The sequence below is a fragment of the Ctenopharyngodon idella genome, chromosome 17 (genome assembly GCF_019924925.1).
Source record: "Ctenopharyngodon idella isolate HZGC_01 chromosome 17, HZGC01, whole genome shotgun sequence".
Classification (NCBI taxonomy): Eukaryota; Metazoa; Chordata; class Actinopteri; order Cypriniformes; family Xenocyprididae; genus Ctenopharyngodon; species Ctenopharyngodon idella.
Genome location: NC_067236.1, coordinates 23417828 through 23433822, shown reverse-complemented (window position 1 = coordinate 23433822; position 15995 = coordinate 23417828). Strand labels below are relative to the sequence as shown.

The 15995-nt window shown below is 38.8% G+C and overlaps 2 protein-coding genes across 5 annotated transcripts in view; one reads left to right on the top strand and one right to left on the bottom strand.

Moving 5' to 3' along the window:
- Positions 1-442: 442 nt before the first annotated feature.
- LOC127498665 (piggyBac transposable element-derived protein 4-like) lies at positions 443-6474 on the bottom strand. Its single transcript, XM_051868273.1, has 2 exons — positions 6075-6474; positions 443-2897 (listed from the first exon to the last, which is right to left on the bottom strand). Exons 1-2 carry the CDS (start codon positions 6356-6358, stop codon positions 1097-1099), a joined length of 2085 nt encoding a protein of 694 aa, XP_051724233.1. The 5' UTR covers positions 6359-6474; the 3' UTR covers positions 443-1096.
- A 3934-nt stretch (positions 6475-10408) lies between these two features.
- Positions 10409-15995, top strand: part of LOC127498025 (arf-GAP with SH3 domain, ANK repeat and PH domain-containing protein 2-like) — a 76529-nt gene continuing 70942 nt past the window's right edge. The window contains exon 1 of one of the 4 annotated variants that reach the window (XM_051866873.1): positions 10409-10979. In XM_051866873.1, coding sequence (XP_051722833.1) covers positions 10854-10979 — 126 coding nt within the window. In that variant the 5' untranslated portion in view covers positions 10409-10853. The remainder of the gene's footprint in view (positions 10980-15995) is intronic. The other 3 variants (XM_051866874.1, XM_051866870.1, XM_051866871.1) reach the window with 3 other exon arrangements.

Genomic DNA, 15995 nt, shown 5'->3' with positions numbered 1-15995 from the left:
TGAAGAATCTGCAGGACCTGGAGGATTTTTCTGAAGAACAGAGCTCAGTTTAACTGCTCAGGACAAACAAGGGACTCATGAACAACCATCACAAAAAAGCAGTCGTGGATCATCCAGGTAACCACACACAGTATTAAGAATCAATGGTATGTAAACTTTTGAAAAGGGTCATTTTAATAAATTCTGCTTTTTTTGTCTTGTGGACTTATGTAAACAACTGTTATGTGAAATAGTTTATTAAGGACAGTACCAAATAAAAAAATAACATGCAATTTTCATGATCCTTCTTATTTTGTTAAAATGATTAACATTTTTGCAGATTCTGCAAGGGGTATGTAAACTTTTGAGCTAAACTGTATATAAATAATTTATAATATATATTCTAATATTACATAAAAAAAATAATTATTGTAATAATAATATAATATAATAATTGTCCATTTTGATTTCATGGTGACTAACTTATGGAAGCTTGTTAAAAGTTTTAAACTCACAATTGCGAGAAATAAAGTCAGAATTGAAGTTCTGACTTTTGTCTTGCAATTCTGACTTTTTTCCTCACAATTACAAGTTTATATCTCGCAATTCTGACTTCTTTTCTCAGAATTGTGAGATATAAACTTGCAATTGCGAGTTATAAAGTCCAATTCTGAGGAAAAAAAGACTGACACTGATGTGACAATTCTGACTTTAAAAGTTTATAAGAGTTTATATCATGCAATTCGGAAAAAAAGTCAGAACTTACCTTTCGCAATTACCTTTTTTATTTTTTATTCAGTGCCGGGAACAAGCTTCCATTTTAACTTGACCCACAAATAAGCAAAAGGAGCGAGACTAAATAGCAGTTCTTGCGTTTTATTTTACAAAAAACTAATACAACTAGTTGGTCCGATCAAATAAAGATGCAAAAAAAAAAAAAAGGAATGGATATAGGGAAAAAAAAAAATGCGGTTCAAAAACACATTTTACATTTATAAACCTCAGATGTGTATAAAGCCTACAATGTAAGAAGTTACTATATAATGAAAAAAGCACTTCAGTGGGGCGAGGGCACAACTTTTAATCAACCGTCTTTTGACAAAACACAACAATGCACTTATTTTTCCCCATGTTTCTCAGCGTGCCATTTTCTGAAGCAGTTTCTTGAAGACACAAAACACAAAGCTACACTGCATTTTGTACAGTACACAGGTGTCTTTACTTTGAGACCTGAAACTTTGCACAAGACACAGATTCTCCTCCCACTTGAGGCATCTGTCCCAAAATACTCTGGCCAGCATGGCTCTTCCTTTGAGCCGACCTCAGTTGTGGAGGGCTCTGATGTGGATGGCTTGGGGGCAGGTGATGGGCTGAACAGTGTGGCAGTCTTTACCAGCTCAGACACAAGTGTCTCTCTAAAGTCCTTCTGGGTGAGAGCACTCTTATTCAGAGATTTGGACAGTTGCTGGTGGAGAATAAAACTGTTCACCACTGCGATATCAACAAAATGAAAGAAAAAGGTCTTGTACCATTTTTTGGTTTTGTGTAGGACATTGTAGTACCCAATTAGAGCATCCGAAAGGTCCACACCTCCCATATATTTATTGTAGTCCTTCGCTGCTGCCGGAATTGGGATTTGGCAAATTTCCCACTCATTCTTGGGATTCCTGATACGCCTGGAGATGGTAGCACCATCATATGCCTTGTGTATCGTTGAACACATTGAAACCGCTTTCGTGTCCATCCACCTCACAAAGAGGAGCTTACCTTCCCGAAGCCAGCGTATGGATCCCTTTTGAGCTCTGAGGCTGAGGTCATTGGACATTGTTCTAGGAAAGCCCTGTGTGTTGGAACGTATCGTGCCACACGCAAGTGTCTTTTTATCCAGCAAGTCCAATAAAAGGCCTGGGCTTGTATAGAAGTTGTCCATATACACCTGGTAGCCTTTGCCAAGAAGAGGCAGATCCAGGAAGCGAATCATGGAATCGTAACTCAGTCCTTTACCAGAGGCCAGCGAAGATTTACCTTCATAAACGAAGAAGTTCCATGTGTAGCCATAGACAGAATCAGCAAGAACGAAGAGTTTGTAACCCCACTTGGTAGGCTTGTGCTTCATGTACTGTTTGAAGCCGGTTCTCGCTCTAGTCGCCACCATCCTCTCATCCACCGCCAGCTGTCTGTTTGGATGGAAGTATGTTTTGCACGCCGCGACGATGTCAGTGTAAAGGGGCTTGATTTTGAAAAGTCTGTCATACTCAGGAGTCCCTTTTTTCAGTGCATTCACTCGATCCTCCTTAAGATCGCAAAGATGCAGATTCCAAGAGATGGCATGAAATCTGGCCCTGGACATCACGGATTTTGGAAAAGGTAACCTGTAAATGTCTTTTCTGGACCAGTAGTCTACAATATTTTTTGCGCTGAGAAGCCCCATGTAAATAACAAGCGCAATATACGAATACAGTTCCTGCGCTTTCAAAGGCACCCAAGGGAATTTTTTCCCAGCTTCAGACCTCATTTTTGCATAACTATTTGTGTTCTTCACAATGGTGTCCACCACAGAGGTTGGGAAAAAAAGCTGAAATAGCTCCAAGGGGGAATATATTCTGTCCATGATGAGCTGAGCTCCTGGGTTTCGCTTTGGAAGAAAATGGGGTAGCACTGGAGCCTCATCCTCCACGCTGATGTCATTCCAAGTGCCTGTGTCACTCTCCGCTGACTTGCCACTTGCAGACCTTTTCCTCACCCGTGGAGAATGAGACCTTTCTCTTGGAGTTGACCACGGACTCAAGGAACCACTGACAAAAGATGTGGGGGTTCTGGGGGTGCAAGGTGTGCTGGTAGGGGACTGAAAGAGAAGACGTTGTTTTTTGGGGCTTGGCTCACTTTCTGGTTCCCATTCTTCTTCACTTGAGTCAAAACTGTAACAAACACAAATTGATCAATGGACATGGGCAATGTAGATCTGATGCGTGGTGTTGCCAGATTGGGTGGCCTTGAATTTGATTCTGTTGGACAAAATTGGATTGGACGGGTGGACAAATTGTGGGCGGTTTTGGGATAGGTTAGGCGGTTTTCAAAAATTGGAATTTAAAGGGTTAGTTCACCCAATAATGAAAATTTTGTCATTAATTACTCACCCTCATGTCGTTCCACACCCGTAAGACCTTCGTTCATTTTCGGAACACAAATTAAGATATTTTTGATAAAATCCGATGGCTCAGTGAGGCCTCCATTGCCAGCAAGATCATTTTCTTTTTCAATGCCCAGAAAGCTACTAAAGACATTTTTAAAACAGTTCATGTGACTACAGTGGTTTAACCTTAATGTTATGAAGCGACGAGAATACTTTTTGTGCGCCAAAAAACAAAATAGCGACTTTATTCAACAATATATAGTGATGGGCGAATTCAAAACACTGCTTCATGAAGCTTTACGAATCTTTTGTTTCAAATCAGTGGTTCGGAGCACGTATCAAACTGCCAAAGTCACGTGAACCATTGAAATTTTGAAACACTTATGACGTAACAAAGCCTCGTTTACTGAAATCACATGATTTTGGCACTCTGAACCACTGATTCGAAACAAAAGCTTCATCAAGCAGAGATTTGAAATCGCCCATCACTAGATATTGTTGAATAAAGTTGCTATTTAGTTTTTTTTTTTTTTTTTGGTTAGTTTTTTTACCATCAAAATGGTACTTACTTGCGCTTATCCGGATTGTTCAAACCGACTAAAAGATTACGTTCTCTCGCGTGAACTCATTCGGGAGTGGTGACTTTCCACGTATTCCCTGAAGTTATGGTTGATTGCTCTTCGGCTGGATATCAACACACCCACTAACATACTAAAGTTGTTGAGGGTCTACAGCGATCATTTTTCCCCTGATGATTTTACATACCCAGGAGAGGATCACGTACGACTTAAACCATCAGCTGCACCTATGGTTTATCCACATCCAACTGAGGTACGTGAACAAGATCTTTGCATGTGTCCTTTTTATTTGTAAAGCTGCCCTTACGAAAAGTAACAAAATAAAAGTTTTGATGTAATAAAACCATGTTTTTTAGTGGTTTACTTCCATTTGTATAACAACTGTTGTACTACAGGCACCATGTTTAAACTACGCCAGAGCGCGTACACGCCTCGCGCACCGGATGCCATGCGCGCGCTCAAGGCAGTTGGACATAGTGGTGTCTTAGAGGTAAAAAAAAAAGATATAAATACTGTTCGGTTTCTCGCACAAACCGATCGTTTCGTGTCTTAGCACATCAATGTGTCGTCACGAGCCACAGGGTTTAATTTGGATTTGTCTGTGCATGTTTTTTTTTACTCTCATAGATTTTGTTACCATTGACAAGCATTATACGAATGACAGACCGCAACGGTTGGAGTTAAAAATCATCATTTGTGTTCTACTGAAGAAACAAAGTCACTTACATCTTGGATGCCCTGGGGGTAAGCAGATAAACATCAAATTTTCATTTTTGGGTGAACTATCCCTTTAATAAAGGCCTTCTGAAGCAAAGTGATGGGTTTTTGTAAGAAAAATATTCATATTTAAAAAAATATCCATATCCAACTTTATAAATTATAATAACTAGCTTCCGGCAGACGGCCGTACGCATCGATTAACAGCGAAAGTGTAACCCCTGACCTGACGCATGACGTATTGATGAACGCAGAAGCGCAGAGGATAGAGCAAAACAAAACACTGGTCACGGATTAGAAGTCTAAAACGAGAATTTAAAAAAAACTTTTCTGAGGATTTCAATATAAAAGAGGAGCTTGAGCCCAACCCTATTTGTTTAAGTTTTACATATGGATATTTTTCTTACAAAAACCCATCACTTCACTTCAGAAGGCCTTTATTAACCCCCTGGAGTCGTATGGATTACTTTTATGATGGATGGATGCACTTTTTGGGGCTTCAAAATCTTGAGCCCCATTCACTACAATTATAAATCTTGGAAGAGCCAGGGTATTTTTTTTTTAATATAACTCAGATTGTGTTCGTCTGAATGAAGACGTACACCTAGGATGGCTTGAGGGTGAGTAAATCATGGGATAATTTTCATTTTTGGGTGAACTTTAATTGAAATCGAATATGGGACTACAGCTCTTGTCCATTGTTATGTGCAAACCAGGACAGCTGCTAAAAAAAGGTTTGAATCAACGATTAATCAGTTTTGACCGTGCAAATTTCTGCATTATGTTCCACAATGTGTACTTCAAGAAAGATGTACTAGTTATGTTTGAAATTAAAGCACGACATGAATGTAAGCACATTATTATTATTGTTGTGATTATTAATGTTGCACAGTATTATTATTGTTATTGTGTGTGCATAAGTGTGTGAGATGAGTGTGTCACAGTCATTTCAACCCAAAATTTTGCTTGCTGCACTAATTACATTGCTTATTCCAATCACATGAATTGGCTTGTTTTTGCTGTTGATATTGTAAAGTGTTTCCTAGGGAAGTCTGTTAATTTTTTTTATGGTTTGCAAATATTTGACATACTTTAATAATTTCTACCTAATAATTTACTTTTACTGTATTTGCCATGTTTTTGTCCATTTTCCTGTTGTACTGTTCACCTGGCACGGAAATTGATTCATTTTTATAAATTTGTTTTGTCATCATTATTTAGTTAAGGAGGTAAATGGTGTTTATCAACCTTGGTTGTCATGACAACAGAATTATATCACAATATTTTGGCAGTGAATGTTTTGGGCGGGTTTTGGAGAGCGTTTGGGCTGGAAATTGTAGTCGACCCAATCTGGCAAACACTGCTGATGCGGTCTCTTGCATTTATGAATTGGACATGTGCACAATGTAATTTACATGGACGTAACGTAACAGTTACATAAATGCAATTCGCATATTTGCACGTATGAGATGTGCAAAATCTCGCTAAAATTCAGAGAAGCACGAAGGAGATGCAACTTGCACAATGCAATTCACGCAAGCAACATGCACAAATGTGCGGCACAATTCAAATATGCACGGAACAACAGATAAACAAAACGCACCGAACAAACACACAAGTACACATATGAAACACACAAAGTCTATCAGTTCACAATGTATACGTACTCCTCAAAATCAGGGTCATCCTCTTCATCGTTGATATCGGCCTCTCTCTCCGCCTCGTCGTCGCTGCTGCTGTAAAATTCGTTGTCCTTTACATGACCAGACTCTTCTAAATCAGACTTCTCACCAAAACACAGCTTTCGAGTAGCCCTTTTCTCTTTAGAAGACATTGTCCACAGACTAGTGTGGGGGAAAAAAATTAAAGAACGTAAATAAATGCTGTTCAATGTGCTCAAACACTCCAACTTATGAGGCATGTGCATTTGCAGAGCCGCTGAGCAAAACATGACAGCAGCGGTAGTCCAGCAGCAGCTTCAGACCGGAAGTTAGGTACTCACGAATGCGTACACCCACCTCCACCACAACCCTAACCTCACTATGAAAAGTGACACCCTGACGAATGGCAAACCCCACAGCTAACCTCTAACCATAACCTCACTGAGACTATATACTATTTTCGGTTTCACAGGGGCCGTTTACACCGTTTTCAACTAAAAACAGAAAACTTTTTATGCGTTTTGGCCGTTCATTTACAGGACAACAGCGTTTTGGTGGCCTGAAAACGAAACTTTTGAAAACGGGTTTCAAAGTGCAAGTTTTTGAAAACGGTCTCCGTTTTAACCATATCGTTGTCGTGTGAACGCACCCTTGGTTCAATTATGGTATCTAAGTAGCTTAAATATACTGGGACTCAGCCGTTTACACGACAACGGTTAAAACGGAGAAGTTTTTTCTTTTGAGTTTTTTTTGCGTACAGACGACACCGTTGTTAAAACGTTCCCCCTTCATACGAATCCGTGAAAAAGAAGGCTAAAAACGCTGTGTTCTGCTGGCAGGCCGTTAGGTGGCGATGAAACACTATAGACTGAACATGTAATGCGCATGTGCATGGCATCATCGCTTTCACAGATTCGCGTTTTTGTTGTTTACACGGAGACCGTTTTCAAAAACTTGCACTTTGAAACCCGTTTTCAAAAGTTTGCGTTTTCAGGCCACCAAAACGCCGTTGTCGTGTAAGTGTACGGCCAAAACGCATATAAAGTTTTCCGTTTTTAGTTGAAAACGGTGTCGTGTAAACGGCCCCTAAAATATCAGAAAGCTGGGCGACGACTGACCAATTAGAATCGAGTATTCCAGACCGCGTAAATAAATAAATATAGCACTCTGTCATATTTTTTTTTTATTAAAACCCATTTCCGCTACATAAGAAAAAAAAAATCATGCTTTGGTAATTTATAGAAAAAGTGAGATAAAAAGATTCATAAGTCAAGTCATAATTATGTGATAAAAAGTCATAATTATGACATAAAAGTTTAATTATGACATAAAAGAGATAGTCTACATTTTGAGATAAAGTGTCAACATTGTAAGATATAAGACAAAAAGTCAAAATTATGAGATATTTGAAATTATGATTTTTTTTTTTTAAATTTTTTACTACTTTGCCATATCTTTTTAACTTATCATCTCCTAAATGATGTCATAGTTTTAACTTTTTATGTAATAATTTTAACTCTTTATCTCATATTTGTGACTTAAATGTCATTTTCACTTTTTACCTCATAATTATTGCTTACTATCTCATAATTTCGATTGTTTTATTTCATTGCATTTCTAACTTATTTGAATCACTGTACAGCACATTGGTCAACTGTTGCTGTTTTTAATTGTGCTTTATAAATAAATAGAGATTGAAATTGTAAATACGGAGCAGATAAATGTTAAAACGCATACTCCAGATGTAGCCATGTAGCAGACTGAACGGTAATACACTGCAGCCTCTGCTCCTCAAGTAAACCTTCTCAATAAGAAACAATTTATTCTAGGAGACACCAGTAGAGGTCATGAATCATCTCCTGCTTTCACTCTTCATTATGAGCTCTGAGTGGAAGAGCATATTAACATTCAGAGGAGAACCTGCTGCGCAAAATGGGAATTAGAGATAAAACTTGCTCATCATGTTAATTAATTCACAACATTCATATATTAACAGGAGTTCATTTGATTGGTCTCAAGGTCATTGGGGTCATCATGGGCCCCTGCACATAATGATCAAGGTGTGCAAACATCCACAATACATAAACCAAAAGCACAGTAATCTATTACTGTCATTAATATCATGTTTCCACAATAGCCTTTATAACATTATAACCACCTTCCTAATATTGTGTTGGTCCACCTTTGCTGCCAAAACAGCCCTGACCCGTCGAGGCATGGACTCCACTAGACCTCTGAAGGTGTGCTGTGGTATCTGGCACCAAGATGTTAGCAGCAGATCCTTTAAGTCCTGTAAGTTGCGAGGTGGAGCCTCCATGGTTCGGACTTGTTTGTTCAGCACATCCCACAGATGCTCGATTGGATTGAGATTTGGGGAATTTGGAGGCCAAGTCATCACCTCAAACTCATTGTTGTGCTCCTCAAACCATTCCTGAACCATTTTTGCTTTGTGGCGGAGCGCATTATCCTGCTGAAAAAGGCCACAGCCACCAGGGAATACCGTTTCCATGAAAGGGTGTACATGGTCTGCAGCAATGCTTATGTAGGTGGTACGTGTCAAAGTAACATCCACACGGATGGCAGGACCCAAGGTTTCCCAGCAGAACATTGCCCAAAACATCACACTGCCTCCGCCGGCTTGCCTTCTTCCCATAGTGCACCCTGATGCCATGTGTTCCCCAGGTAAGCGACGCACACACACCCGGCCATCCACGTGATGTAAAAGATAACGTGATTCATCAGACCAGGCCACCTTCTTCCATTGCTCTGGTCCAGTTCTGATGCTCACGTGCCCACTGTTGGTGCTTTCGGCGGTGGACAGGGGTCAGCATGGGCACCCTGACTGGTCTGCGGCTATGCAGCCCCATATGCAACAAACTGTGATGCACTGTGTATTCTGACACCTTTCTATCAGAACCAGCATTAACTTCTTGAGTAATTTGAGCTACAGTAGCTCGTCTGTTGGATCGGACCACACCTTCACTCCCCACGTGCATCAATGACCCTATATATATACAGAATTAAACTATACGTGGCATAAAATTATGAAGTGTTTCCTCGTTTTAGCCTGAAGTGACTGCAGTCTCTTGTGAGGATGCAAATGCACATATATCATTATAAAAGGATTGTTGCTTTTACAAATAGCAATAGATTGCTTTTGTAAATTTGTTATTTCACACTGCACTTGTGTTGAAATATATATACCTCAAGCACTGGAGTACAAAAACTACTTTATCTGATAATCAGTGTGAATTCATCTGCTCATAATAAAATGTCTCCTTTTGCACCAGCAATTACAGGCCTCAGCAACTACAAAATTATCATCTTAATTAGTCTTTTGTTTTGGAGGCAGGGGGTGTGAAGCTTGTGTTGGAACAGATATGGCACTAATAATAAAGCTCTCTTTATTCTACAAGCTAATTAATTTATTTCAAGGAAGGAGGATAGGGTTTCTTTTTTGAGGCACAAAAGATAAATCTAAAATATTTAGAATTTTTTTATATAATTACATATATAATTCAAATATATTCTAATATCATGCACAAATGCATTTGGCCTACAAAAATACTTCATCTACAGCACTCTATTATTAGGCAACTTCAAAAGTGAAGATTATCAGTCAGTAAGGACTTCAGTTTCAGTCCATTCTTCACACAACGACTTCAGAAAACTTGAAAATTTGGACTGGACTACTCATATGGACTATTTTTATGAATTGTTTTGTCCTTGTTGGAATTTTCATTCTATTTGTAAAAAAACATTTACAAGAATTCCTTGGTCGGAATGACATGATTAAATGAAGACAGCATTTTTTTGTTGGGCGAACTATTGTTTTAAAAACCTAAAATAATTTTTTTTTTATATAAAAAATGTATATTACATTTGCACTTACTTTCTTTTTTCTTACACTTATAAGAATGTTGGCTTCAGAGAGACATTAAAGGTCAATTTCTGTTATTTACACACTTAAAAAATGTCCTTCTCCACCTTAAGAGAGAGGCTGCTCACTGCAGAGCCATGGGTGGAGCGTGAAGTCCAGTTCCCCCTCTCTGGATGTAATTTGGGCGTAATGGGTGGAGCTTAAGGTCTAACCACACCTTAACCCTACCCATAACTCTAGCCCTCCACCCATTAGATCCACAGAGGTGGAGCTGGACTAGGTCAGACTTCCAGAGAGGGGGAGCTGGACATCATTTGCCTCTGCAGTGAGCACCACTTGCATTAAGAGCGGCGCTAACGACCCTAAAGGCGATCTACAATCAGGCCACGCCCTGCGTCAGTTCCGATTGGCTCACAGCTGGTAGCTCTGCTTCCTCATTGGTCACTCCTTTCCCATTGAATCTCCTCCACCTTTACTTTGTCAATTTCTGCGCTTTCATTGAATTGCGTTGCAAGAGAGCTGCATCGATCCACAGCCTGCAGCAATCCCAGCACGACAACGTACACTACTGTCCCTTAACAGATGAGGACTACATCATCACACTGGTTTATTATCAACCGGGTGGACCAAATTCGCACTTTCCCTGGAAGAAGTGAGAACCAACACCGTGGGAGAGAGATTTCCCGTCGTAGAAGCGTCACTTCTCTGTAGTTGGCTAATGATTTTCATTAATTCCCAACTTGTCTTAATCCACCGAGGACAAAACACAGCGATGATAAGACTTCAGGACGCTCATGAGAGTTTTATTTCGTCATTTTATCTCTGAATTTCGACATTAAGTGCACCACAACCGGGCATTAAAAGGATTAAAACCGAGATTTGTGGGTTTTGTGAAAGGAAATACAATGCCGGACCAGATCACAGTGGCGGAGTTTGTGGCGGAGACGAATGAAGATTATAAATCGCCCACCGCCTCAAACTTCACCACTAGAATGACTCACTGCAGGAATACTGTAACCGCACTGGAGGAGGTGAGACTCATAACTTTGATTAACCTGCTATTTTTGCGATTGTTAAAACCTTGCTGAGTGTTTTGCTTACTTACGAGACCACTAGAGTCAGCTATTGCCCCCCTTGGAGTAACTAAATGAGTTACTGAGGAGGCAAATCCTTTGTTGATGCCTCACCCATCAGACAACTGCTCTATTGCATTGTCTCATACTGATGAGATCTAATAAACTGGCTGAATTAGATGCACAGGCTAAAATACATATACATTAGGTGGGTTAGAATTTATATGGAACAAAAATAATAGTTGATCAACACCTGTTACAATTAACACATTATTTATTCAGCAACTCACTATCTTGTCCTTCAAAGCTGTTTTCTAGTTGATCTAAGAGCTGGTAGAATACACAATAATGACCAGCTTCAAAAAAGATCATAAACCAGACTACAGTTTAATCCTGGTTTACAATGTTCTCACAGCCTGGCCAAGCTCCAAGTACTGGCAAAGCAGGTGTTCAGCTCTTGACAAGCTAGTCTACCTCCCTGAAAAGTGTCCAAAACCCCTCTAAAACCAGCCATTAGTAGGGACGACCATATTAGTCCAGGCTCCAAAACACATCTTCCAGTTTAAACTGGATTTTCTAACAGGGAATATGAACGTGGTGCATCTAAAGATGATGTCTAGATTGTATAAAAACATCTCAGAAGTGAGTGAAGCCTCGCCCTGACCAGATATAAATAGCCTTTCTCAACTCTGATGGTCTCTGCTGCTTTTGTGTTGTGTTGAATGGAGACAGCTTCCTGTGGGATCGGCATCATCACAGCTCCAGATTATAAACGTGATGGATGCTGCAGGCTGTATAACCTTGTTATTAAGTTTACAGATAACGGTAATGTAGTGTGTCGAGATGTTATGCTATCTTAGAAAGGGTCAAAATAGTATCTATATGACTTTCACTGATAATAGCGAGGTGTGTTTGATATCAGTTTATTGCTAGTGTATTTCACTGGTTATAACTTGATTGCCATTGGGTTAAAGGATTAGTTCACTTCAGAATTAAAATTTCCTGATAATTTACTCACCCCCATGTCATCCAAGATGTTTATGTCTTTCTTTCTTCAGTCGAAAATAAATTAAGGTTTTTGAGGAAAACATTCTAAGATCTTTCTCCATACAGTGGATGGCTACCAATGGGTTGAAGGTCCAAATGTCAATTTCAGTGCAGCTTCAGAGGTCTCTACACGATCCCAGATGAGGAATAAGGGTCTTATCTAGTGAAACAATCGGCCATTTCAAAAAAAAAAAAAATGTATATACTTTTTAACCACATATGCTCGTCTTTCAATTCTCTGCGATGCGCCACGCATTACGTAATCATGTTGGAAAGGCCACGTGTGACGTGTATATATATATTTTTCTATTTCCCTAGATAAGACCCTTATTCCTAGTCTGGGATCGTGTAGAGCTCTTTGAAGCTTCATTGAAACTGCAATTTAGACCTTCAACCCGTTGGTAACTGTTGAAGTCCACTATATGGAGAAATCCTGGAATGTTTCCTCAAAAACCTTAATTTCTTTTCGACTTAAGAAAAAAGGAAACATCTTGGATGACATGGGGGTGAGTAAATTATCAGGAAATTTGAATGAAGAAGTGAACTAATCCTTTAAATGGTTCCTGTGCTTTTAAGGTATTCTACAAATGGGTAACTCCGTTCTATTCCTGTGGCTGTGTGTTCCTATGAGGAACTCAGGAAGTCTGGAACTAAATGATTGTTTTTGGTCTTCCTCCTCTTGCTTGCTGTTTGTTCACTCTTTGGCTTTGTGGTCATTGCTTCAGGGACATAAATAGTTCTGCCCACATATTTGCAGTTTTAAGGAATCACTGTAAGTTGGGTGTTTTTGTGTTTCATCTCACACTGACAGCTCACCAACAAACAGAGTCCAAGTCAGCATTTGTTGGAGAAGGATTTCTCGATGCCACAGCAAAGATGCCCTTTTAGAAGATTTTTGCATTGTAATTGTTCTGTTATGTATGGAAGCTTGTTTCTGCCACTAAATAAAAAAATAAAAAAGGTTATTGCGACTTTTTATTAATAAAGTCAAAATTGCGAGATTTAAACTTGCAAATGCGAGATATAAAGTGAGAATTGCGTGTTTATAAAGTCAGAATTATGAGATATAAAGTCGCAATTTTGACTTTATATCTCACAATTCACTTTTTTTCTTAATTGCGATATATAAACTCACAATTGCAAGTTATAAAGTCAGAACTGCATGATATAAACTCACAATTGTGTCTTACAAAGTCAGAATTGCGTGATAAGAACTCGCAATTGTGAGAAAAAAGTCAGAATCGCAATTCAGAATTAAAATTCTTAAAATCGCAATTCTGACTTTTTTCTCGCAATTGCGAGTTCTTATCACGCAATTCTGACTTTATAGCTCACATGAGATCTAGCTCAGAATTGCGAGACATAAACACAATTGCGAGTTATAAAGTGTGAAAAAATGTCTCTTTCGTTCACAATCGCACATTATAACACGCAATTGCGAGTTTATATCTCAAATTTCTGACTTCATAACTCGCAATTCTGACTTTATATCATGCAATTCTGACTTTATAACTCACAATTGTGAGTTTATATCTCGCAGTTCTGAGAAAAAAAGTCAGAATTGTGAGATAAAAAGTCGCAATTACCTTTTTTATTTTTTATTTCATGGCGGAAACAAGCTTCCATAGTCTGTAGCTGTGTTCACAGAGAATTTGTTTTATGATGCTTCTCTGTATTGTCTCGTTACTTTGAAACTGCTTCCCTCATGGGTCTCGTTGCTCCAGCCACTTAAACATAAGGGCCTAATTTAACTTGCAGCTTTTGCCTGATAATAAACAGGACTAGATAGAAGGAATTATAATTTCTTTTAAAGCAATTACAATGGAAAACAAGTTAATTTGAGGCCTGCAGTTGTGAAAGCTTCAGCCACTGGGGAAATAAAGTCTACCCAGTTTGTGGCTGGGTTAGATGTGCATAAAAATAAGTTAATGGAATTGAAATGTTAGTCTTCTGTTTATAGGATGCTTTTTTTTTTTTAACTAAACATTTAATTAACCATTAACCAACAGACTTTTAATTTAACTACTCTGAGAAAAACAAATAGTACTAGATTTATGTATACTTCATCTATACAAGCACTGCTGTTCCAGCTATTATTGATTGCGTCTTTTTGTTCTCTAGTCAACTCATGAGTAAAATGTGTTTTTTAGACTATAAATCAGATCTTGGACTCTGAAGCATATTGGTGTTTTTATTTTAATAGCCTGTCTTTTTTATGGCGTGGGAGAGTGTGGTCAGCTGAGGTCAACAGGCTCAGAATCAGTAAGCATCAGTGCTTAATATGATACCTAAATCTTCTCTCACATTTATCTGAATGTTGATTTTTCGGATGTGACGGTGCTTTAGGGCATGAATATAACTAGCAGACTTTCTTTTAAATAAGTTTAACCCACTTTTATAAATGCAGCCCACTTTTGTAGGCCAAAGAGAGCTGAATAGCCTAATTCAAGCTGACTCTCTAGCTTAGATGTTGGCAGGAGTTTCATCTCCTCTGTTGCACTTTATCTTTTTAGAAAGTGTTTCAAACACTTCAGTGCTGCCCACCCTTGTGTGGTTTGAGTGCATCTTTGTAACCTCCACACAGAGTTCACAGTGTGTCATTGAAGTGTGTGATCCCGCTGAATGACTCTGCTTGGGGATTACGGGGGGAAAGTTGGGAAATCACTATGGTATTTCTGAAATGTTGGCATTGACCTTGTTATCTCCTGAAAAGCTTCGGCTGTTGAAACCAGTGGTGCGTTGTTGTCCAGAAGTCATAATCAACTAAATAAGCACTCTCTAAACTACAGTTTGAAAAACAGAGTTTCTTTTGATATTCCAGTTTGTTCTCAGGAAAGTCTCTGTAATATTCTGCTGCCTAGAAACAGATTGGGTCTCTCTTTCAGTAGCTATGTTTCCATCCACCTATTTTTATGCACATTTTGGGAAGCTGAATGGAAATGGCAAATTCTAAAAATGCGCATATTAAATGTATGTGCTCAATTGAGTTGGATAAATTTATCCGATAAGAAAACATGCGCATAAAACACGATGGAAACCCATTTAACGAATAAATTCCTCGATGCGCATCAAAAAAAGTCATGTGACTTTGCGATGGGATGGCATAACTGGACCAACCAGTGGACCGATCTCGTTGCACAGAAACTGAAATGCTGTTTTGGTCATTCTGAAAGCAAAGTCTGTCGTCAAAGTGGTTCAGTATAATTACCTCCCAGAACTGTCTTGCACGACTGCATTCCCAAACAGCAGGCATCCGCCTCCAAATCCAAGATAACATGACCGCACTTATTGCGTTTCATCCATGCGCTCTGAGGCGCAAGTAATATATAATAGGTTATACGAAAATTATTATATAAAGTGGCTCCTCCTATTGCAGCAACTTCCATTTATCTTGGTGATATTTAGCAGCACTAGTTTATTGATTTTGTTCTCTTAGAATTACTGGATGGAAACGCTGCTTTATTCGCAAATGTTTTTTGTGTCGCAAAGGCCTATGTGAACATTCACATATTGTCAATGCAACAGATTATTATTTTTTTTTTTTTTGTAAGGAGAGGTGTTTTAATTGCTTTTCCAACACTTTTGGTCACATGCCCAGAGCTGACAGATATATCACATGTGAAAATTGGACCAAATTTTGTGTGCCAAACATTCGTGTTAGTTTACACCCATTTGGTGTTAATAAATTTGGGTTCCTCTGTGGTTTTTTAGATGGGCAGTGCTGGACTATTGCTGGAAAAAGCTATTGTTGTTCCAGGTACACCAGCTTGAACAGTATAGACATGCTGGATTACTATAATATTCAAAACATGCCTTATACTGATAACCAGCTCAGGTAATTTAAGATGGTCACCAGCTGAACCGGATTAGTTAGTCTATTCAGTCATATGAGGGAGATTAAATATCTGCAACATATTGCAATATAAA